This window comes from Cervus canadensis, chromosome 6 (assembly GCF_019320065.1).
Source record: "Cervus canadensis isolate Bull #8, Minnesota chromosome 6, ASM1932006v1, whole genome shotgun sequence".
In the NCBI taxonomy this organism is placed as follows: Eukaryota; Metazoa; Chordata; class Mammalia; order Artiodactyla; family Cervidae; genus Cervus; species Cervus canadensis.
This window is the reverse complement of record NC_057391.1, coordinates 43233026-43258978: the sequence shown is the minus strand read 5'-3', so window position 1 is coordinate 43258978 and position 25953 is coordinate 43233026. Positions and strand designations below refer to the sequence as shown.

Sequence of the window (25953 nt, the reverse complement as noted above, 5' to 3'; positions counted from 1 at the left end):
GGAACTAAGATCCTACATACCTTGCTGTGTGGCCAAAAAAAAAGTTTCTTGATTAGTGCAGAAGGCCAGCTTGGACAAACTGATTACATATCAGAGTAATTTTATTCTGTTCCTAAGAGAAACTCCTTGAAAGCCAGATCCAGGTTGACTTTTTGTTTCACTGGTTCACAGTTTAGGTGAGAAGCTGCTGCAGAGCTGGCCCCTGGTTCAGAAATGTTGCTTTCAGAATTACTGTTCAAGCAAATGTTGTGTCAGGGTCCTCTGTCAGTTGTGGGTGAACCCTCACAGTGGTGCAGTGCACCCCAAGAGCCTGCCTCCAAGGACGTGTTCAGTGGACTTTGGGGTCTGCTGACTCGCGACTGGGCACTAATGGTTGGCTGTCTTCCAGCTTTCATGACGCTGGTGATCACACTGCTGCACGTGTTCTGGGGCATCGTGTTTTTTGATGGCTGTGCGAAGAAGAAGTGGTACACCCTTCTTGTAGTTGTTCTCTCCCATCTGCTGGTGTCAGCCCTGGTGAGTATTGCTGCCCTGCTCAAACTGGGTTTTGGAGCTTAAGTCCACACATCTGAAGTGATAGATTCCACTCTAAGTGAAATACACTCTCTTGGGATAATGAGGAAATTCAGAAAAAGTCATTTAAAAGAATGAATGAATGATAGATAAATCATCCAAGTCTTACTATAGAAAGATAACTATTAATTTGTTGGTTGATCTCATAAACTATTTCTTTTTGTCAGGTGTCTTTCTTTTAATTAAGTTGGTCAAACCTGAAATAGTCTTGCATTATGCTTATGTTATGGAACACATTTTAAGCAATTTCTACATTATTATGGATCCTTTTAATATTTACATTTTAATAGCTTTTTATATCTTTACATAAAATTATAGTTTGCTTAACTAATTGATCATTTGTGTTTCTACTTTTGGTTATTAGAAAGCTGTTTTGAACATCATTGTATATGAAACTTTTTCAATACATTGTTCAGATTCTAAGGAATGGAGTTATGAAGTCAAGTGGAATATTTTTAAATATTTTAAGATATTAAAACCCTTGATGCAAATTGCTAAAATTCTCTCCAAAAGGGCTGTACTATTGTTACTCATTCTGATTAATATAAAGAGTGCCTGGGACTTCCCTGGCTGTCCAGTGGTTAAGACTCCAAGTTTCCAATGCAGGGGGCTCAGGTTTGATCCCTGGTTAGGGAACTAAGATCTTACCCACATGCCACATGGCCAAAAAAAAATGTGAAACCCCCTCCCAAAGAGTACCCATCTTACTCCCTTCTCACTGGTATTAAAATGCCAGTTTTCCAAAGAAAGTTGAGAAGGATAGGTGTATTTTTAAAGCACTATTTAATGCTTTGGCCTGACTTTAATCATAACTTGTCATATACTTATATCAGAATGATCCCAGCCATTGCCTCATCTAGACCTTCATCATTTCTCACCTAAAGTATTGAAAAGTTCCTTCTGATGGTGTCCTGCTTCATGTTTCTCTCCTCTCCATCCGTTTAGAGTTCATATCAAGTTTTCTTATACTGGACTCTGCTCTCTCACCCATCTAAAGAACAATCTTCTTGCCTTCCCTACCTAAAATGTTTCCGTCATGCTAAAGTTACCCTTAATATGACACTAAAGTTACTCTTAATATGATACTAAAGTTACCCTTAATATGATACTAAAGTTACTCTTAATATGATACTAAAGTTACCCTTAATATGATACTGAAGTTACTCTTAATAGTCACTTCAGTCATGTCCTACTCCATGCGACGCCACAGATGTCAGCCCACCAGGCGCCTCCATCCCTGGGATTCTCCAGGCAAGAATACTGGAGTGGGTTGTCATTTCCTTCTCCGATGATGGCAGCTATGTAAAGTCAAATCTTCATGGAAAAATAATTGAAGAGAGAATACATTAAAGTATTAACAGTTTTCATCTCTGGATGGGGTCCTTTATTCTTTTTTTTTTTTGGGGGGGGGTTCCTTTATTCTTTATGGTTTTCAGCACGGTCCAAAGTTTCTACTGTGTGTATACTTTAAGAAAGGAAATTGCAAGAAAAAGCCAATGTCCTTCTTACGGATCCAGTCCACCATTCATTCATTTGACAAATAGTGAGTGCCTTCTGTGTTCCAGGCACTGTTCTAGGTGAGCAAAACAATTTACAGAAAAAAAACCAAGACTCTGCCTTTACCATCTAGTGGAGAGAGAGGGACAATAAGCAATAGACATAATAAAATGAAGTATGTTAGAGATTGGTTGGTGCTTTGGGAAAAAAGGGAAAGTAGAGTGGGTTCAAAGGGTTCAAGGGACTTCCCTGGTGGTCCAGTGGGGAAGACTCTATGCTCCCAATGTAGGGGACCTGGGTTCGATTCCTGGTCAGGGAACTAGGTCTCACATGATACAACTAAGACCCAGTACAGCCAAAATAAATAATTTTTTAAAAAAAGATTCTAGATTGTAGGGGCTGGGGATGTTGAATTTTCGAACTAGGTAGTTAAAAGTAGGCTTCATTTTGAAGGTACATTTAAGCAAAGAAGTGAAGTTGGTGATGTGGCTGTCTGGAGAAGGAACACGACAGACTGAACAGCTAGTGGCAAAGTCCTAAGACTAAAGAACATGCTTGGCATGTTTGTGGAAGCGAGAGTGGCCAGAACCATGAGCCGGGGGAAGTTAGTAGGAGATACTGTCACAGATTTGAAATTGGGAATGGAAGTATAGGTTGGAAATGGGAACCATATCTAGATAATGCAAGGCTTGGGCTTTTACCCTTAGTGAAATGGATTCATTGTAGGGTGTTGAATACAGGGACTTGATTTGAATCACATTTTAAAAGGCTCACTTTGACTGCTGTTTTCACAGTAGACTATAACAGGGGAAGAAATTAAGAGAAGGATGGGGACAACTTGGGTGAGACAGCAGTGGAGACGGTGAGAAATGTTCAGATTCAGGACATGTTTCTGGTAGTAGAGCTAACAGCTGTTTCCTGACAGACTGGATAAGGCAAGGGAGAGAAAGAGGAGCCAAGGACATCTTCAAAATTTTGAGCCTGGGCAACTCAAAGGATGGAGTTGCCATCAGCTGGGATGGAGAAGCTTGTGAGGGAGAGCAGGAGTCCTCTTTGGGCCTGGTACCTTGGAGGTGCCTGTTGGATATCCAAGTGGAGAGGTCAGTTGGGTATTTGGATGAAAAAGTGTAGAGTTTGGGAGAGACAGCCAAGCTTAAAAAGGTCATTACAGGGAGTGAATCTAAGCAGACCAGAGAAGAGGCCAGAGGACTCAGCCCTGGGGCATTCCAACCTTGAGGTTGGGGCAAGAGCAGAAGCAAGCCATGGAGACTGGGAAGGAGCAACCTGGTGACGTAGGAAGAGAGCCAGGAGTCAGGTGTCCTGCAGCTAAGTGGATTAAGGACGGGAGAGTGATGAGTTGTAGCAGAGGCCAGGGGGATAAAACCCAGACTTCTTTGTTTGACATAAGCCTCTTACTGAATCTTACTGGTGCTAAACTTACCTCTTGCTGCTCCCCATGGTTCATATCATGCACTCTATCTAAATTGACTCAGTGTGGCTCTCAGGTTGTTCATGCTGGTATATCTGCAGTGATGGGTCTCGCCCCTAACCTAGGTCAGTTTGGAAAACTGTTCATTTCGTGTGAGGCCTTCCTGGAAAAGGTGCACATTTCTGAAAGCACTATCCTAGTCCTTTTTTTATAGCTGTGTTATAACCCTTCCCCCTGGCCAGCATTATTTTATTTGATACAGCTTTACCTGTACTTCTCCAATTAGGGTTTGATCATCAAGGATGGGATCTTATCTTGTCAATCTTTGTATCCTGAAACCCTGGCACATAGGAGATGGCCAGTAACTATTGTTGAATACTGAAGAGTTTATATTATTCTCTTTAATGATTGAAAAGAACCCAGGAAATTTGAAAGATTACATACCAAAATGTTAACAATAGTTGTCTCTGAATGACAGATTTCAGATAACGTTTTAAGTTTTATGAATATAGCACATGTACAGTAAAGTATATAAATCAGAAGCGTACATCTTTTTTTTCCCTAATCTTTTGGCTTCACTGAACAGCATGTGGGATCTTATTTCCCCAACCACGGATCAAACCCACGCCCCCTGCATTGGAAGCGCAGTCTTAACCACTGGACCGCCAAGGTCCAGTGTGTACATCTTGATGAATTTTCCCAGTGTGAACACACCAATGTCACTTGAACCCAAATGAAAGCTAGAACATCTGCTCCCATGAGCTTCCTGGTGCTACTTCACTGCCTCCCCCCGACCCCTCCAGGGATAACCACAGTCCTGACTTCTGACTCGATAGCTTGCCCTGCCTTGTGGTATTTATTTAAACAGAACAGTACAGTGTTTGCTCTTGTGTCTGACTACTTTCACTCAATCTTTGTTTGGGAAATTTATTTGTTTATAGCTATTGATTGCTTTTTCTTTGCAGAATAGTGTTCTATGGTATAACTATACCATAATTTATCCATTCCACAACAGAGAGGCATTTATGCTATCTCCAGGTTTTAACCATTGTAAACAGTACTGCTTTGAACATTCTAGCGTATATCTCTTGGTAAAAATGTTTGCACATTTCTTTTGGATATATACCTGGGGTAGAATTCCTTGTCATGGGTATACATATGTCAATTGTTCCTAACACTCACTTTTTCAGAGAGGTTGTATCAACTTATACTCCCACCATTAATTTATGAGTTGTATTTTCTCCACCTCTTCACCAACACTTAGTTAGTATTGCATTCTCTTTATTGTTACCCTTATCTAGCACTGGTTGTGTAGTGGTATCACATTTTGGTTTTCATTTTCATTTTCCTGATGGTGAATGAAGTTGAGCGTGTCTTCCTATGTTTATCAGCCATTTGGATAATTCTCTTGTGATGTGCCTGTTCACATCTTTTATCCATCATTCTACTGGGTCATCTGTCTTTTTTTTTTTTTTTTTTAGGTTCTTTTTTGGTATTCTCTAAAAGAGGCTTTTATTAGATATGCCTGCCTAGTCACTTCAGTTGTGTCCAGCTCTTCGTGACCCCATGGACTGTAGCCTGCCAGGCTCCTCTGTCCATGGGATTCTCCAGGCAAGAATAGTGGAGTGGGTTGCCATTTCCTTCTCCATTATTAGATATGTGTATTATAAACAACTTCTCCTACAGTGTGGCTTGTCTTTACATTCTCTTAATGTTGAATGTTGTGTAAAAATTAGCCTATCTGAATTTCAAGTTTTAAGATTTATTCATTTGTACATTTTAATTTTCTACAATAATCACATATTGTTTCTATAATTGTTTAAAAGAGATAATGTTATTAAAGAAACAAACTAAAAAAGAGATGGAAAGTAGCTTAGCACCCTACGAAGTATGTTAAAACTCAGCAGATTTGAGGGATAGAATTATTTTTGAGAAGAATCCGAAGGAGAACCTGAAGAGAAAATGCTGGGTGCCTGCCATGCCCACAGATGCTTCTTGAGAAAAGCGCTCTTTCTGCATAAGGTGCTGTCTGCAAAATCAGCCTGTTACCCTGGCCAGAGCTGGTAGGAAGCGGCCCCTGCTTTAGCCCAGGGGACTGTGCGGGCAGGGTGAGAGTGAAGACTCAGGTGCCTGGGGAGCACTCCCCCTGAAACCTTGCCAGCAGAGGTGTCTGGTGACAAATTGACCCAATCAGAGCCTCTTCTTTCTTAAAAAGAACCCATTTCTCCACCTTATCCTGGTCGAGCAGAGACAGTATTTGTTCTCCTATCAAAGGCCAGTCTTCCTCCGTTGGGGCTCCAAACCTAATTCTTTGCTACCTTACTCCTCCTGTCCTACATCACCAGTCTCACCCTCTCTTCACTGGCACATAGACATATCTGGGTTTTGGGTGTGCTTTTGTTTTATTTGGCTGCCAGGTCTTAGTTGTAGCATGTGGAATCTAGGTCCCTGACCAGGGATCGAAGCCAGGCCCCCTGCGTTGGGAGTGCAGAGTCTTAGCCACTGGGAACCACCAGTAAAGTCCCTAGACATATCATAAATAAGACTCTGCATTATTGCCAGTTCTCTCTAGCCGTGACCTTTTTTTCCTAGTCTGCATCACAGCGAAATTTCTGTCATGGTTCTAGTGCATTCTCCCTTCTGTCCAACCACTCTCCTAAGACTGCATGTTTCAAGATCAAAAAGGCCCTCCACCACTCTATATCTAAAGGATGCTGGTTTTTTTTTTTTTTTCATCTCAGCAACCTTTAGGAGGAGTTGACTGCCCCCTCTTTGAAACATTTCCTCTTTTGACTTCTGCATCACGCTGTCCTGCTTCCCTCTCACCTCACTGCTTGCTCTTCTCAGATGCCTTTGCTAACTCTTTTTCAGTATGAGTCAAACCAGTAGGGTGGTGTTGGTGCTTTTAATTTGCTCCTACAATCCTAAACAGCACAAATACTTTATAACTGTTCTCAGGACTGGAGCTTGACTTCGCTTTTCCCTTCTCTCTACAGTAGCTCTGTGGGTAATCGTATTCATAGCCGTGGCTTTAAGACCATTTATGGACTGTGCTGTATTTCTCTTTCTAGCCCAGGCCTCTCCTCAGAGCCTCATACTCATAAACCTAACGGCTTACCTGACACCTGTTTGTTTTGTTTTTTTTTTTGGACCATGCATCACAGCATTTGGGATTTTAATTCCCCAACCAGGGATTGAACCTGTGCCTTTGCATTGGAAGCATGGACTCTTAACCATTGGACCACCAGGGAAGTCCCCTGACACCTGCTTTTTGAAATCTCAGAGCCATCCCACTCTTAGCATGTCCTCTTTGGACTGGGTTCCCACCTATCTCTCCTAGCTTAGTCTTTCCCCATGTTTTTAAGCTCAGTCTTCCTCAAGTCTTACCTAGCTCATTAAATAGCATCACCATTTCCTCAAAGCCAGAACCATGGAAGTCACTCCTGGGCTCTCTGTGTCTCACATTCCATCCACCAGCAAGTCAAGTCCTGTCACTTCCTATCATCCACTCTCTCCATCTCTACCACCGCCACCCTGGACTAAGCCACCATCCTGTACTCTACTCATTCAGTGAGGAGTCGTCTTAACTATTCTCCCTGCTTTCACCATAGCCTCCTTGAATCCCTTCTCTGCAGTTTAAAAATCTAAAATCATTCAGCTCCCTGACTATAACCCTTCTGCACCCCTTCATTGTTCTGAGGATAAAACCCACACTTAGCACCAACATGCCTACCTGGCCCCTGCCTTCCTCTCCTATCTCAGTGCTTGCCCTCCATCCTTACACATCATTTATAGCGATTCTCAGATCCTCAGCTGCACCAAACTCCTTGCCCTTCTTGGGTTCCCTCCCTCAGTCTAAACCAGTCTGGCTCATACCTCCTCTTGTAAGTCTCAGATTAAATGCCGTTTTCTCAATGCCTTCTTTGTCCACCCTCAGTAGATCACTTTGTTCTTAAACTTTACTAGCACCATCTCAGTTGTAGTTATTCTGTCCTAGCATTTATCACAATGTGTCATTATTTATTTTTGTATTATTTATTACTTTGGCTGCACTGGGTCTTCATTGCAGTGTGCAGGCTCTCTAGTTGTGGTGAGTGGGCTTAGTTGTCCCCTCGCATGTGAGATCTTAGTTCCTTGATCAGTGATCGAACCCATGTCTTCTGCATTAGAAGGCAGATTTTTAACCACTGGACCACCAAGGATGTCCCTGTGATTAGTTATTTGTTTCTTCATTCATTGCCTGTCTCCCTGACTGCTATAAGCTCCATTAGGATAGGCACTGTGGTCATCACTAGTACCTCGTGGTACCTCATCAGTGGTTTTTAAATGAACTTTTGGAACCCTCAGCAGTTGTGCAGCTGAAAAAGAGATGCTGTTCCCTCTTGTTCCCTTGATTACTGAGGGTGGCTCAGATGGTAAAGAATCCACCTGCAGTGCGGGAGACCCAGGTTCAATCCCTGGGTCGGGAAGATCCCTGGAGAAGGGATGACAGCCCATTCCAGTGTTCTTGTCTGGAAAATTCCATGGACAGAGGAGCCTGGCAGGCTGCAGTCCATGGGTCCATGGGGTCAGAAAGAGTCGGACACAACTGAGCAACTAACACTTTCACTTTCAACATAGACTTGTCTCACTTTCTTAATTCTCAGAGCCAGTTAACACAAAAATGATTATAAACTGGACCCTGGTTATATAACATCTATCTTCTATTGGGTATTTCATTAGGTCTGGCTTCTGATTACCTTCTAGGGTTGCCCTTTGAATACAGCAAAGCACAGGTTTATGGGCTAATGTCTGTTGACCAGGTTAATTCCTGTGTGTCTGTGGGCCCATGACATACATCAGATGTTTGGTGAAACACACCTCCACTATTGAAAGTATTTCGTATTTTCCATTGCCTTAGGTTATTCCACATACTTAATAAGGTTCCTTTTGTTTTCCCTCTGCAGACCTTCATCAGTCCTCATTATGGATTAAATCTGGTGTTGGCATATATCATCATGGTGCTCACAGGCGTCTGGGCCTTCTTTGTTTCTGGAGGCAGCTGCCGAAGCCTGAAACTCTGCCTGCTCTGCCAAGACAAGGACTTCCTCCTCTTCAACCAGCGTGCCAGATAACCTCCAAGAACCAGCACTTCTCAAACAGTAAGCTGCCTCATTAGAGGAAGCACAACTGTGCCTTTTTCTAAACATCCCTTTTCCTGGTGAAATTTAGAAGAAACCAAACTATCTAGACACGATTTGGCTTTCATGCACCAGCCTTCTGAAAGGGATACATCTGCTGTGTGCAGCCTGTGCATGTTAGAACTTCCTGGGGAAACAAAGAATACTCATCTCTGGGCTCCATCTCCAGACTTAATTGGTCTGGGCACTTGGTAATTCTTTAAAGCTTCCTAGATGACACCGATGTGCAGCCAGGTTGAGAACCATCGCTGCCCAAATAGGAACTTCTGAGCACACTGTAGGTGAATAAAAATCAGATGTTTTGCTGTCTCTTAACTCAGCCTGCACTGAGCGAGTATCTGAATATAAATCCTGGTTAGCCTGTGTCTTTCAAGTTCTGAAGTCACAGAAGGCTAAAGGGCTATCATCTCTGTGAACTGTTTTCATGGACTTCACTGGTACCCTATTTTATGAGAACATGGGAGGCCGTGCTTCAAACTATAATAATACATTGCACTGACACTATGATCATTTAGCCAAAGTAAGCTATTGACGAATAGACTGTATTTTTCTCTACTCGTTCCAATCTCATTTTTGCTTTTTTGAAGCATTACATTGTTTTTGAGCATAGGTTCCACTTCTTTAACTAAAACCCAATTGTTTTCCAACTTGCTGGGACGATGATATAAAACCAAGAATTTTTGTGCAACTTCTGTAAGTCCTGGGCTTAAGGCTCTTCGTGGGCTCTGCCCCGGGGCAGTGTTTACCAGCTGAGTGCTCACTGCTGGACTAGTTGACCTGAAGCCAGTTGTTCTATCTCTGAGCAGCTCTGCAGGTTGCTGAGTGATGTACCCTGGGACAGGCTTCACTGGAGCTGGCAGAAGTTTACTAAAAGCAGGAGGAGAACAAGCCGATAGAGCGGTGTTGACACTTGCCATTTGCTCCTGTGATACTAACTAGCACATTCCCCCTAAGTAGTGTAGTGGAACATTAGGAATATGTCTTAAATTTGCCAAATTCATGCTTTTAACATAGTCCATGTAATCTTTAGATCTTGTAAATGTCTCTGGGTTTTGTTGGCAGATAGAACATTCCCTTTATAGGAGTATCTAAGATGTTTGTTCAGCTTCCAAATGACTCTTTTTTGGTTTCCTCTGTAAAGAGGAATTGTGCCTTTACTAAGCTAGAAATTGTTCCCTGTTGATGACTTTTAGGGAGCTGTTGGTATGAAATGGAAATTCCATACGCATTAAAGTGAGAACCTTGGTGAATCCCATATGTACAGTAGAACAGCGAAAAGAAATAGAAGCAGCAAATGAGAGGGTTCACCAGTGAGGTGACAGATGGGAGAATTTGACAAGAATTTAACAGATATGTTTAAAATGGAAATGGAGCCAGTATTTTGGGTTAGTCACACGTCATTCTAAGAACCAGAACCTTACACGTGAACTAGACCTTTATCAGTGAAATCCCCTCTCATGTTTAAATTATTTGAATTTTTCAATCTGGGGATTCAGGAGCAGTAGGGTTTCTGGCAAGACTATAAACGGTTCAATAAGCAATTATAGTTATTCCCCTAAAGTGTATTTCAGCACTGACACCAATGTTTTTGCTGGGGTTTGCAATTTTCCACCTTTATACATTCTTTAGACTAGGTGAGTTATAGAAGAGTCAAGGACATGGAGACTGAATAGTGAAATGTGCTGTGCAGAGTTGAAGGGAATTATATACCCATTGAGCTGGGCTTCATTCCTATTGGAGCATGGTGTTCTTTGATGAACAGGATAAGAAAAATATACACTTGGTTATAACGGTTGACTTACAAATCTCTTGAATGGATAATCTGGTAAAATATTTGCTGATCTTTAAAGTGTAGAAATCTCTGAGAATATTGATATTATTCATACTTGAGCTCTGAGGATGTCTTCTGTGCATTAATAGTTCAATATTAAGACTCTGGGATATTGTGAAATCTCATTTATAAAAGCATCTCAGGCAGGAAGAAAATTTTCTTTGATGGTGAGACTGTCATTTTAATTCAGGAAATTATTTAGGAATTATTTAGTAATCCGTGATTACCTATGAATAAAGGAACTTTGTAACTCCTTATTTCTCTTGTGAGTGTTGCCATAGTCAGCTTAGGCACTGTTATTGCAAATAGCCTTGCTTTGCCTGATGCCAAGGAAGCCCAGAGGGAGAGTAGTCTTCTGTTGTGTGTCTATATTGAGGTGTGCTTTCTTTTTATCCTTTCTCTTTTTTTGCATTTGTTACCTCTAAGGAACTTTCTGAGCCCTAATAGTGTTTGGGGAGGAGGTGATGGTGGAAATCTTGTATGTTCTCCTCCACACGGGGCTTTCTCAGTTTGGAGGGAAGTGAGGCTGTAGTTAAAGTTGACTGTGGAATGTGAATGTTGTTGCAGCGCTTGATTCTGTTGCCGTGTGAATCATTGAGATCGATTATGGTTCTCTGATAAATTTTTTTTTAACTCATTTGAGTTAGTGGTTGTAGCTGGAGACATTTTGTTACCCTTGATCGTGGCCAGTGTGACTGGCAAGAGGGTAGTAGCAGCCTCTTTGCGAGCTTAGTGAAAACATGGCTGAAAGGAATGAATGGTATCTGCAGATTGTATAGAAAATGGCTTTTGTTCCCAGCGTTAATGTTTTTCTTCTCAAGCACATTTCATTTTTTGCTGGGAGTGGCAGTTACGGGTCAAAAATGCTAGGTGTTCTTATTGCATAGAGTTGGTGCAGGACAAGCAGTCATGACAGAAGTGTCTTCTTACCTGATCCTCTTCCCACTGGCCTCACGCTAGCCCTAAGACATGGATTAATGGTCAGAGTGGGCCTGAGGGCTCCAGAGAAGCCAGGATGGCAGCCTGTCTCAGGTGTCAGCAGCTGGCTCCCTGGGAAGACCTCCTTGAGAGTGTCAGCTTTTTGTTGACTTAGTTTTCCTAAGGCCCAACCATTCCTAACTCCAGGTAGACAGACGTCACAACAAAACAGTTTCAGAGTTCTTCTCTTAGAGCACTTTGTATATGATTGCAGTGTTTACAGTTCTCATTTAATAAAAGACTTTGCTTCATCCCATTAAATTTTAGTGTTTAGAGGGCTGGGCACTGTCTCTGTGTACAATATGTATCATTTTATATAAGTTATACTGTCATGTCATGGATACTTGCAGTATCAGACCTTACGTTCAGTACACAATGCAATAGACTCTTTCCAGACCTGTATTTTTCAGTAAACAATAAAAAGATTGTCATGACTTGTTTCTCATGTTTCCTCTTCTTTGGAGTAGTGTATCCTTCAATATCTGTTACTATAATTTTTCCCTCTTATAAAATTTGACTGTATGTTGTTTGTAACTGGTCAACTCTGAAATTCTTTTCAAAGAGAAATCTTTGTTTTCTGATTTAAAATTCAAAAGGCTGATTTCATTTCTGTTTGTTCAGAAGCAGCTTGGTGCAGGCAAATTCCTTGAGATGTCATAAACCTAGTGGAGGAGAATTTTCGAAGGTCCTGAATGCCCTTGAAAAAGTCTCCTAAGAAATTGTGAAATAGTACATTTATAAACCATCATGGAATCCTGGCTAAAGATGGCAGTTGGTTGACCAGGATAGTATAATTTAGTTTCTACCAGTGACCCTGAGCAGCCTATAGAGTTATTTTTGTTTTTCCTTCCCTTGGTGTGGAGTCAGTGTGGCTAAAGGGCTGAGCTTGGCCTCCACCATCAGACAGGTTACACAGAGAGTGGTTAGGGCCTGAAACTCCATACCATGTGATGTGTCCTGATACTGGTTTAAAATGAGGCTGTTCCACATTTATATTAACTGTGTTATTCGGTGAAGTATCCTCAGGAACCGTGGATTCTGGTCTAACTTCCCTGGTGGTCCAATGGTTAAGAGTCTGCCTTCCAACGCGAGAGATGCATTGATACCTGGTCAGGGAACTAAGATCCCACATGCCATGGAGCAACTAAATCTGCCTGCTGCAACTACTGAGCCTGAGCACTGCAACTAGAGAAGACCACGTGCTGCCTGGAAGTGCCTATGCCTCGCAACCAAAGATCCTGTACCCCGTAAGGAAAGCTCCCACATGCTGCAGCGAAGATCTCAAGTGCCGTAACTAACACCCGACGCAGCTAAATAAATACATAAATAAGTTTTTAAAAAGTAACAAAAACATAACTTGTAAGAGAAAAGGTAGGCTTTCCTCAGATAATAGCCCAAATTCATGTACAATTTCTCTGTTCCTTCTGCACTGAAACTGTGGCTCTAGTTTAATTATTCTTTGTTTGATATTTAGTTGGAACAGGGATTTCCCTGTGACCAGCCTCAACACATAAGAAACGTCCAATGGAAAGAACTACGTGTTTTACCTTTGCCTCATTGAAAATGCTGAGTGAAGGAACCGCTCCAGGCTTATGGTCTCAGCCTCAGTAGAAGAATTGGGGATTTGACGCATTCTAAGGGGATGACAATAGATTATGAGCCCTGGCTTTAACATTCAATAATTAGTAGGTGGTACTCATTGTGAGTGACTGAACTGACTGACTCACTTGTTGCTTAAGTGTGGGTCACTGTAAATCCTGCTTCTACCTAATAGTAAATCTATACATATTTTCTGTGCTTGAGCAAAATTAGAGATGGAATCTACAGTGTTTAATCATGGCTCACCATGCACAGAACATTGTATCAGATACTTTATTGTGTGGGTGTGTGTAAGAGAGAGGAGACTTTAAAAGGGTAGAAAAGAACAAGATGATGAAGATCACTGTTTTTAGAGAATATATAAGGCAGCTGCAAAATGCACTACAGATTAGGAAATGACATAGAATAGCTTGAATATATAAGATAAAGTTTTAGACATGAAGAAGGGTACCTGGATGTATATCAGAGGAAAAGGTGGGACTGTGGGCTGAACTCTGGGTGCTCTCCAATTGACAGGTAGAGGTGGGGTGATCACTGAGGAAAGAAGAAAAACCAGGAGGGCATGGTGGCCTGGGAGCTAGGGGGATGTATGTTAAATGCTGCTGAGCAATGACTAACATGAGAATTCTAACTAACAATAAGAATTGATCTTTGCATATGGAGAGATGAAATTTTCTGGTGACTTTGATAAAAGTAATTTCAGTGTAGGGGTGAATACCTAAATGGAGTGGATTATAGAGATTAGGAGATAAGGAAGTAGCCACAGCATATAGAATACAGATAACCATATAATTATAATAGGGGAATTGGATGATAGCCCGAGAAGGATGTGGGAGTAGGAGAGCGCATTCTTCTGTTTTTTTTTTCCTATAATATTGTACCGTAATAGCATGTTAGTAAGAAGATGGGGATGATTCAGTGGAAAGGGAAAAATTGATGTAGTGGAGGGGATAATTGCCAAAGTAGAGTCCCTGAGGAGAGAATGCAGTGGGACATTTTCAGCATTAAATGTTATATTAGATCAGTTAAAATGTTTAAAAACAAGAACTTAAACTTTTACTTTAGAAAGAGAGGAGGGACTTCCCTGGCAGTCCAGTGGTTAAGTCTCTGCACTTCCAATGTAGGGAGCGTGGGTTTGATCATTGGTCAGGGAACTAAGATCCCACATGCCAAGAGGTGTGGCTGGAAAAAAAGTTTTTAGAGGCAGGGGAGCAAACTAAAGCTAAAATAAGCAGAAGAAAGGAAGTCAGATAGAAAGCAGAAAAACAGTGGAGAAATCAATAAAATGAAAATCTGGTTCTTTGAGAAAATCAATATGGTTGGTAAAACTGTGTCCAGATTGATAAGGAGAAAAGAGAGGGTACAAAATATGAATATCAGTAATAAGTGAAGATGTCGCCACAGCGTCTACATTATTAAATAAAAAGGGAATATTATGAAGAACTTAAAGGCAATAAATTAAAATTTTAAATGAAGTAGACAAATTCCATTTTAATAAAGCTCACTCAAGGGACTTGCCTGGTGGTCCAGTGGTTGGCAATCCACCTTCCAATACAGGGAGCTTGGGTTTGATCCCTGGTTGGGGAACTAAGATCCCATGTGCCTCGGGGCATCTAAGCCTGCCTTCCACAACTACTGAGTCTGCATACTCTTGAGGCCATGCTCTGCAACTAGAGAAAGTCCTCATGCCTCAAGGAAGAGCTTGTACAGACAAAATTTAAAGAAAAAAAAAATTTTAATTAAATAAAAACTTACTCAAGAAGGACTAGAAAATCTGAATATCCCTATATCTCTATAGACTGTGTTTTTTCTTGCCGCTTAATGTGCCTTGTAATTATTGATTGAAAGCTGGACATATGTATTGGGTAATAGTAACTGAAGTAAATAGGCCTTTAATATAAGTTTTGTGTCAGTCCGAGCAAGAGTTGGACTATGTTTAAAGTTTGCTGCAATTCTAAGCACCAGAGGCTTCAGATCCTTCTAGTGCCCTTGCTTTTGTCTCCCCTCTTGACTTTGGACTTTCCCATGTGCTCCTTCTCAAAGAGAGTCCATATCTTGCAGCTCTTTGAGCTGTAATCCACTGTTTTTGTATTGGAGCCCTGTTGGTTGACAGTAAGGTTGGTGTGGAAGAGAAGATGTCCCATAATCTTAAGACTAAATCTGTTTTTTGGTGAGCCTACATCCCTTAATGTCTCTTAGCTCTTTTCCTCCCCTTAGGTGAGGTAGGAAGGCTAGGTGGGGCTGGAGTGGGAGAAATGCCCTTCTTCCAGGTGGGATAAAGCTCTTGTACTATTTTGTTTGTTTGGTTGGTTTTTCCCCTGGAGAGTAGGCCTTTGTTATGGAGAACACTCTGGGCATATTGTAGTACGATTATCCTTACTCTTTCCCTGCCAAAGCCATAGAGGGCTCTTCACTGAGAATTTGGTGGACTTCCTGGAGGTAAAGCCCTCAAAAGTGTGGGGCTGTTAAGACTGTTTTTTATGCCAATACCACAATTCCTAGTCTTAGGAATTTCTTACTTTTATGCTGTTCCATACTCAGACTCAAGCAGTTTGTCAAAATTAGCATCTAAGTGTTCCTACCAGTTTATGGTTCCACCAGCTTTTGCTCTATGTAAGCAAATCTCAGCTGTGACTCTCTGGATTCACTCGTCTCGCCAGATTTCAGGATGATAACTTGTCCTTAGACCTTAATTTTTCTAATGAGGGTGAGAAAAATACTGATTTTCACTTTTAGAATTTTATTACCCTAAGTGTGGGAGTGACGGCTTTCAAGCTTTTTATATATTGGAGCTAACCAGAAATTCCCTATGGGTATTAAAGACTCTGAATTTGTAGTTTACGTAAAGAAATTCCTAGAAGGCTTCACTGAAGAATTCTACCAAAAAAGATATGTTATAAAGCTGTAGTTATCAAAACATTATAGTATTGGCATAAAAAACAGACACATAAAACCATAGAACTTCTAGAAGAAAGCATAGGCAGTACTCTGGTATTAGTTTTAGTAATATTTTTTTGAATATGTCTCAAGGAAAACAAGCAAAAATAAATGGGACCACATCAAAGTGAAAAGCTTTTTGCACAGCAGAAGAAACTGTCATCAAAATGAAAAGGCCACTTACTAAATGGGAGAAGATATTTGCAAATAATATATCTGATAAAGGGTTAATAATACAAAATATATAAGGAACTCATAAAACTCAACATTAAAAAAAAAGAAAACCCACAAACAATCCAATTAAAAAATAACCAGAGGATCTGAAAAGACATTTTTCCAAAGAAGACATTTAATTGGCCAACAGGCACATGAAAAGGTCTTCCACATCACTAATCATCAAGGAAATGCAAATCAAAACTACACTGAGATATCACCTCACTGCTGTCAGATGGTATCATCAGAAAGGCTGCAAATAACAAGTAATGGCAAGGATGTAGTGAAAAGCCAACCCTTCTGGACTGTTGATGAGAATGTAAGTTGATTCAGTCACTATGGAAAACACTATGGAGGTTCCTCATAAAATTAAGAATAGAACTGCTGTATGATCCAGCAGTTCCACCCATTGGTCTTTATCCAAAGAAAACAAAAACATTAATTAAAAAAAATACATGCACCCTGTGTTCATTGCAGCATTTACAATAGCCAAGATATGAGAGCAATCCAAGTGTGCCTATCGATAGGTAAGTGGGTAAAGAAGATGTGCTATATATATTTATATGAAGTGAAAGTCATTCAGTCATGTCCGACTCTTTGCACCCCATGGACTATACAGTCCATGGAATTCTCCAGGCCAGAACACTGGAGTGGGTAACCTTTCCCTTCTCCAGGGGACCCTCCCAAATGGGAATCGAACCCAGGTCTCCAGCATTGCAGGTGGATTCTTTACGAGCTGAGCCACAAGGGAAACCCAATATATTTATATGTGTGTGTGTGTGTGTGTGTGTGTGTATAAAATACCATGGAATATTACTCAGCCATAAAAAGAATGAAATTTTGCCATTTTCAACAACATGAGGGTATTAAACTTTGTGAAATGTCAGCAAGGAAAGACAAATACTGTATGATTTCACTTATATGTGAAATTTTAAAAACAAACATAACAGAAACAGAGTTATAGATACAGAGAACAAAACAGGTGGTTACTAGAGGAAGGGGTGGGGAGAGGAAAGAAATAGGTGAGGGAGATTTAAGAGGTACAAGCTTCCAGTTGCAAAATAAATGAGTCATGGGTATGAGACGTACAGTGTGAGGAATATAGTCAATAACTGTAGTATCTTTGGATGGTGACACTTTGTAACTAGATTTATTGTGGTGATAATTTTGAATTATATAGAAATACCAAATCACTACATTATGTAACAAGAACTGGCATAGTGTTATAGGTCAGTTATACTTGAGAAATAAACAAACAAACATACAAACAAATGGAAAAAGATCAGATATATGGTTATCAGAGGTGGGGAGTAGGGGGAGGGGAAATTGAATAAAGCAGTCATAACTACTATGACTTTCAGTTATAAGTTAAATAAGTACTAGGGATATGATGTACAACATGATAAATTAACACTGGTGATGGTGGTCGTTTAGTTGCTAAGTCATGTGTGACTCTTGTGATGTCATGGACTGTAGCCCTCCAGGTTCCTCTGTCTATGGAGTTTTCCAGGCAAGAGTTCTGGAGTGGGTTGCCGTTTCCTTCTCCAATAATTAACATTCCTATATGTTATATGTGAAGGTTAAGAGAGCAAATCCTAAGAGTTCTCATCACACACAAATTTTTTTCAGTTTCTTTAATTTTGTATCTGTATGAGATAATAGATGTTCATTAAACATATTGTGATAATCATTTTCATGATGTATGTAAGTCATGTCATTATACCCATACCTTATGTTTATAGAATGCTGTATGTCAATCTCCGTAAAATAAAGAATTGTTGAGGATAAGGTTGGAACAGCTTGTTGTCAGCGAACAAACCAGTACAATCCTTTTGGGTGGTAATTTAGCAAAATTTATAAAATATTGATAAGATTTTGAGATGTGTGTTTTTAAATTGTTAGTTTATTGTCTTTAAAAAAATTGTATTGGAAAATAATTGCTTTACAATACTGTGCTGGTTTCTGCCATACATCAACAAGCATTAGCCACAGGTGTACATAGGTCCCCTCCTTCTTGCACCTCTCTCCCATCCCCATCCCACCCCTGTAGGTTGTCCCAGAGCACCGGGCTGAGTTCCCCGCGTCACAGCAAGTCCCCACTGGCTGTCTATTTTCCATATGGTGTGTGTGTGTCTCCATGCCACTCTCCTCATTCGTCCTCTCTCTCCGTTCGTCCTCCCCTCTCCTTCCCCCACCATGTCCGCAGATCTATTCCCTATGTCTGCATCTCCACTGCTGCCCTGCAAATAGGTGTATCAGAACCATCTTTCTAGAGTCCATGAGATGTGCAGTTTTTGAGCCAGCAATTCCTTTTCTAGGAATTTATCCTCCAGAAATAGATCCAGGTACATAAGCATCTGTAATAGTCTTGTAACTGTAAAGAATTTGTAATGTCTGTCAATAGAGCTTTGCCTCCAATTGCAGAACACTTTTCAACCATTTAAAAAGAATGAGGATATTTGGAATATGCTAGAAAACAAAAGCAAGGTATAAACCATTTTTCCATTCAGTATTTTAATATGCCAGACATTGTCCTAGATACCAAGCATACAATAGTTAAAGCAGGTGAGATCTATTTATTAAATATTTGAAGATGAATGTTTCACACACAAACATATATTAATTGTGGAAAGATTAAATTATTAGTGGAAATTTCCTGGTGGTCCAGTGCTTAGAGCTCTGCGCGCTCGCTTCCAAGGACGTGAGTTCCATCACTGACTGGGGAACTAAGATCCCACAAACCACATGGAATGGCAAAAAAAAAAAAAAAAATTGTTAGCTATGACTATTTTGAGAGTTAAGATTATGGGAGACTTTTTGGCTTTATACATAATTAGGGGATTTCCCTGGAGGTTCAGTGGTTAAGACTTTGCCTTCCAATGCAGGGGGCACAAGTTTGATCCCTGATCAGGGAACTAAAATCCCACGTGTCTTGATGTGCAGCCAATTTTTTTTTTCTACATAATTAAATACTTGTATGTTTAAAGAATGAGTAGATATTATTTACAGAATCGGCCAAAACATAATCTAAGCACTTCTGTGATTTTTTTGTTGTCCTTATTAGAAAGTATATATGGGGACTTTCCTGTCAGTCTAGTATGTTAAGACTCCACACTTCCAATGCAGGGACGTGGGTTCGATCGCTAGTCAGGGAATTAAGATCCCCATGCCTTATGGCATGGCCAAAAAAAATTTTTTTTAATCAAATAAATAAAATTGAAAAAAAAGAAGGTATTATCAAAAAAAAGAAAGTATATGATATTTTATGTATCATAAAATATATGATACAAGGCCTTTCACACTCTGATCCCAGTTACTGTCCTGCCTCCCACCATTCCCTCTCCTCTCTTCCCAGGCATTCTCAAACACGTCCCTGAAACCTATGCTTACTATGCACCAGGGACTCTCAAACCTCCACATCTTTTTTCTTGTTTTTAGCTCCAACCAGAAAACATGGTGTTTCCTGATTAGACTCAGAAAAACAAGTGACTTTTTCCACTGTGATTTCTTAACATTCATGTAAATATATATATATATATATATATATATATATATATATTTTAAATCCAGGAATAATGTACATACAGAAAAATGCACAGATCTTAGAAGTGTACAATTGGATGAGTCTTGAAAATGTGTCCGCCTGTCTAACCACCACCCCAGTGAAACTGCGTAATGTTTACTGTTCCTCAGGTGGTTCCCTCCCTTCCTTACTAGAGGCAGTGGCTTCCACAGAAGCAATGGCTGTTTCCAGCTTCTGTCACTGTACATTAGTTTTACTTTTGAACTTCATATAAATGGAATAACACAAAGGATACTCTTTTGTATATGACTTCTTTCCTCAAGGTAATTTTCTGAGATTCATGTTTTGGGGTATATCAGTAAGTTGTAACTTTTTGCTGAATGGTATTCCATCTTAGGGATATACAGTTTGTTTAGTCTTTTGTTGATAAGACATGTAGCATCTTTTCACACAACTCTTTTATATAATATAGTTAATGGTTTCTGTCTGTCTCCTCAAATAAGATCGTGATGTTAATTATCATTGAATACAGGTACTGTATCTAAGCCATGGTTGAATCACCATCACTTAATCTGTGTTAAAGCAGACAGAGGTTCCTCATTAAATCTTTGCTATTGAATAAGGAAGTATGAGAAAGAAAGTCAGCTGGAAGTTACTTTGAATGATAGAATAGAGATAAAGGAAAATACTGTTTCCTTTACTTCTAACACTTTTGACAAACCTGTAGGTTTCTCCACACCAAGCAATTCTCTAGTTCTTGGTGGACACCAACTAAATGTTCTACAATTTATTAACAACTCAGTTCTCACATTAACTGTCTGAAGATACTGCAGATGCCAAAGGCTGAGGGCTCAATCCCACAAGCCTGCCCCCACTTTAGTCATCAGTTTCAAGTTCCCATGACTCCTCAGGTCTGATATTTTGCTTGAACAGCTCACAAAACTCAGGTAAACATTTACTTACATTTGCCAGTTTGTCATAAAGAATATTACAAGGGATACAGATGAACAGCCAGATAAAGAGGTCCGTAGGTCAAGGTATGGAGAAAGGACGCAGAGCTTCCATGTCCTCTGTGGGTGCACCCCTATCCTAGCACGGCCATTGGAAGCACTCTGAACTTCGTTGTTTAGAGTTTTTGTGGCGGTCCCACTATGCAGATAAGATTGATTGAATCATCCCCATTGGTGATTGAGCTCAATTCCCAGCCACTCTCCCCTTCCTAGGGGTTAGCGTTGGGGCTGAAAGTTCCAGCCCTGTAGTCATGTGGTTATTTCCTCTGGCAAACAGCCCCCATCCTCCAAACTTCATCACCTCATTTTTTTTTTTTTAATTATCATTTATTTAATTTTGACTGCACTGGGTCTGCATTGCTGCACTTGGGCTTTCTCTAGTTGCAGCAAGCAGAGGCTACTTTCTAATTGTGGGGTGCAGGCTTCTCATTGAGGTGGCTTCTTTTGTTGCAAGCACAGTCTTTAGGTCCATGGACTTCAGTGTTCATGGTGCACAGACTCAGACTCAGTAGTTGCAGCACATGGGTTTAGTTGCCCCACAACATGTGGACTGTTTCCAGATCAGGGATCGGACCCACGTCCCCTGCCTTAACAGGCAGATTTTTAACCACTGGACCACAAGGCAAGTCCTTCATCACCTCTTTAGCATCAGCTGAGATATGGCTTAAAGGGGCTTCTTAGAAATAACATTTAGGATCTCTGTGCCAGGAACTGAAGATAAAACCCACGTACCTATTTCTTATTGTATCACATAAGATTAATCCAGATTTTACCCAGTGGCTCAGAGGGAGTGATGAGCTCCTGACCATGTTTGTTCTACATGAAAAGGATGTACCATATCCAGGAAAACTTTTCAAATGGGTATGTGTTGAATGGTTGAGAAGCAGTGAAATCAAGATGCATGAGACCTGTTGTTGGATGTCTAGGTAGCTTGGGACACTAGTTTCAACAGATGAACTAACTGGTTATGTTACCTGCCTCACCAGAAGAGTCTTTGCTTGTTTCAGAGAAGCTGGTTGACTGTCACCATTGGCACAAAGTTGCTATAGAGGTCTCAGGGTGCCCTTGCACTCGTAGGCCCTGTGTCTGTTGTCTTCATTGCAGGTAATTATAAGTTAATGTTTGAAATGAGTGAACTCAGGCAGAAAGAATGACTTTGACTTACAGTGTGGAGAGGTCACAGTGGCCATGTGAGTAGAGATCACGCTCTCTCCTGGGCTCCCGCCAGCAGGACGAGTCCCAGAGATGTGCTCCAGGCCTGGCCAGGCATCTTCTTGATGCACCAGGGGGATAAGCTCTGAGTGGAAGTGCCAGGTTGGGGCAGGATGTTATTTAGCTCTATGGGGTTTTTCTTCTCCTTCTGTTTTATGGCTTTATGGAGGTATAATCTATGTAAGATAAATTGCACCTAGTCAAAGTATAAAATTTGAGCAGTCTTGATATATGTAGAGAAACCATTAGCACCATCAAGATAGCATACATTTCCATCATCTCAACAATTTTTCATATCCTTTGTAATCCCTTCATCTCCCACCTCATCCCCAATCAACCGCTGATCTGGGGTTTCTGTCACTATAGTTTGCATTTTTTAGAATTTTATACAAATGGAATTTATATATGTGTGTGTTTATGTGTTTATATGTGTGTGTGTATTTATTCCTTATCTCCAGTTCAGCTTTAGGAAAGGAGAAAGTTCAGTGAATGTGTCCTTGGGAAATTTGGTTTGCTGAATTAGAGGTGAAGGGAACATCCCCAGAGTTAAGCTGACTCCGTTGTCTGCTAGCAGTAGTGGTCAAACTTGGTCATACTTTTTCTGAGCAGATGCTAGAGTTTAACGTTACAAAGCAGGCTGGAGGCAGGGGGTTGTGGTTGACTGTGAGAACAGAAATTGTTCTCACAAAGGCCTTTAGTGTCTTTATCGTGTGGGGTTTTATGAGGTTGTGGTGTGATTGTGATAAGCATGGTAAATTCTGTTACATGAAGGTGGTTCTGTGTCGCTGGAGCTGTGGAGGGTGGACCTTGCCCTGTCATTGAAGATCCTACACTTAAGGAGTTTTGTGGCCATGACTCAGCCCGGAGCACCAGCCCTTATTTTGTTTTCCACTTATAAGATCGGGGCAGGGCTTTCTCTTTCCCTGGGTTGTTGGGTAAGGGCGTGAAGATGCACTGACACAGTCAGGAGTGTACCGGCAGGAGGCATTACTGAGTCCCTGGTTGACTGCAGTCTCGATGCTATGCTGACCTGCAATAATTTTTTTATGGTGAATAATTCTGTACCACAAAGCACTCTGACCCTTGTTTCTGTCCAGTCATTCTGTAGTGAAAGGGCACGGGTGGGGTGTGGGGACTCACCTCCGTGGCGTTGTCTGGGCCTCACCCCTTCCCCTATACCTTGCGACTGTTGAATCTGAGCCAGAGGATGGTGTCCAATGTGGACGTGCATGGTGACGCCACAATGACCCCCCACTGCCCAGGTGGCACTGCTGCTGCCTGGCAGGCGGCCCTGGAGGTATCGTTTTCTCTTGTAAGTGGGTCTCAAGCTTCTCCCCACACCTTGAAGGAAGGTGACTCCTCACGTGAGGGATAGGGCATAGCTAACAAGTCAAGAGACATGGGTTTCAGGCATTCGCCCCCCTCAGGATGTCAGGCTCTGGAGGAGAAGAGACACCTTGTCCCATGAGTCAATGTTAGGACTCCAAGGAGATGGGGAGAGAGGTCCTGCGCCTGGCCAGGGTCCTTCAGCGAGGTCCCCGGAAGTTAACCAGATGCCCTCTGCCCTTGGCCTAACCTTCCTCAAAGGCAGGGAAGCCAAAGGCCATGTCACTGTTGAGCACCTGGACCCCAGGGTGTGGCTGAGAGGCGTGGCCAGGGCAGGGAGGGCTGGGGACCCCCAGAAGCAGAAGAGGGACAAGGAGAAGGAGAGCCATGCCTAATGTCTGCTGGCCTGATTTCCTGCCTTCCCTCTTTTCTCCTGTCCTCCCAGTCCACCTCCCTGGATTTCCCCATCCTCTGTCTCCTGTCCCCCGTCTTCACCTTCCAGGGCTTTCTTCCAGATTTATTTTATGTGACAGTCATCTAGGTCTAACCCTTCCAAAGCATCTGTCAGAAGCGGCTAGGGTTCCATATCTGCACATATCTGCACAGTGGCTGAACCAGCCACTGGCGGGGTGTGGCTGCTGAGTGCTTAGAATGTGGCTATTGAAACTGAGAAACTCCATTTATTTTATTTTAATAAATTTAAATGTAAAAGCTGATAATTGATTCAGTTATTTGGAAAATTTTATGTTTGAGCAACTTGAATATGTTTATATGCTTTTTTTTTTGAGTTTTTTAATGTGGACCATTTTTAAAGTCTTTGTTGAATTTTGTTTCTGTATTGCTTCTGTTTCATGTTTTTGGTATTTTCGTCACGAGGCATGTGGGATCTTAGCTCCTAGACCAGGGATTGAACCCGCACTCCCTGCAGTGAGAGGCAAAGCCTAACCACTGAACTGCCAGGGAAGTCCCTAAACACACTTTCTCAACTGTAAACTTTTATGAAATCTAAATATAGATCAGGAATTTTCAGTGAAAATTTAGCATTTGAATGGAGATGAGCTGTAAGTATAAAATACACACCAAATTTCAAAGATGTTAGGGAAAAATGAATGAAAATCACATCAAAATACATGTTGAAATGATAGTATTTTGAATCCACTAGTTTACATAAAATATATTATGAAAGTGTCACTGGTTTTTGTGGGAGCTTTTTTTTTTTGGCATGGCTACTAGAACTTTAAAATTTCACATATCACACTATATTTTATCATATTTCTGTTGGACTCTGGGCCCTGGATTGTCCATTTAGCTGAATTTAGATGAGGCGGTAATGGGCAAGCTGAAGGAGGATTGAATCTCCTCACCATCCATGGCTTTCATCGACACAACCTCTTTCAGCATCAGCCCAGATGCACCTTGCGTTCAGGGAATGGAGAGAAAGGCAGTGGAGAGAAGGGAGATACGTTCTGTTGCTCGTTTCTTGCTCCAGAAAGTGCTTCCTCCAACCTCCCCCATCCCTACTCCCATCCCAGTGGGATGGGAGCAAGTGTAAGGGATGGGTGTTAGGCTGGAGCTCTGTGCCTCACTCCCCTCTGGCCTCATCCCTGCAAATGGCTGTGACACCAGCAAGGATGACAGAGGGGAGGAACCAAGGAATCCTTATGTTCCAACTGAAGACACCATCAGGGCCTGGAGAGGTTAGTAATGTTTCTGTTCCAAAGCTGGACTCACTGCTTTATCTCCTACTGGAGCAGAGTTATCCTTGAACAGTTTACCTGTCTTGGTCCTAGGGCAACTGAAGTGAAAATCCAAAGCTTTTTTAATAACTCAAACAGTGATGGTGCCCACTTGTAACTTTTATAGAACTGCTTCCTTTAGCAAACCAGAATGTGAAATCTGGATTTAGACAAAAGATTATATGAAGGGGGACAGCAAGAAGAGTCCAAAATAAGGTAACAGTCAGGCAACCAAGAGATGTTACCAACCTGCTAGTACAATACCTACTAAAGTAAAAAGACACTTGAGACCCATTCCCTGTATTCAGTCACTTTGGTTAGGAATGACTCCTCTCTCTTTTTTTTTTTTTTTCCAGTACTTAAAAAAATTTATCTATTTGGCTGTGCCGGGTCTTAGTTGTGGCACACAGGATCTTCCATCTTCATTGCAGCATGTGGGATCTTTAGTGGTGGCATGCGAACTCTTAATTGCAGCATGTGGGATCTAGTTCCCTGACCAGGGATCAAACCCAGGTCCCCTGCATCAGAAGTGTGGAATCTTAGCCACTGGACCACCAGGGAAGTCCCCTGGCTCCTTCTTTTATATTCATCTGTTCAAATATGACTTATTCTTCAAGGCTCAGCTCAGATACCCCCTTCTCCCTGAGCCAGGCAGTCCCTGATTACTCTAGACATCCAAGCTCCTCTAAGTGTGCCTGTGTGACCAGGGCTGCACACATCGGAGGCCTGCATCCTTGGTAAAATGCTTCAGGGCATCCATGTGTTTTCCTTTGGAGCTGGGTTCTATGACCTGGCTGCAAATGACATCATTATTCATCCTGACTTGTTCCCTATCACCATAGACAGAGAACTGCAAACTACTATTGCTTTGCCAATAGTAATACTTTTAATCTCACTTCCAAAAACAAG

At 41.3% G+C, this 25953-nt stretch overlaps 1 protein-coding gene and 1 non-coding gene across 3 annotated transcripts in view; both read left to right on the top strand.

The window, feature by feature from the left end:
* The window catches only part of APH1B (aph-1 homolog B, gamma-secretase subunit), a 39576-nt gene extending 27654 nt beyond the window's left edge, over window positions 1–11922 (top strand). For both annotated transcript variants that reach the window (XM_043471737.1, XM_043471735.1), the window contains 2 exons: window positions 389–516; window positions 8446–11922. In XM_043471737.1, the coding sequence (XP_043327672.1) occupies window positions 389–516; window positions 8446–8613 (296 nt within the window). In that variant the 3' untranslated portion in view covers window positions 8614–11922. The remainder of the gene's footprint in view (window positions 1–388; window positions 517–8445) is intronic.
* TRNAG-CCC lies at window positions 2317–2389 on the top strand. Its single transcript has one exon. It is a non-coding gene; the product is annotated as a tRNA-Gly (tRNA).
* Window positions 11923–25953: the final 14031 nt, after the last annotated feature.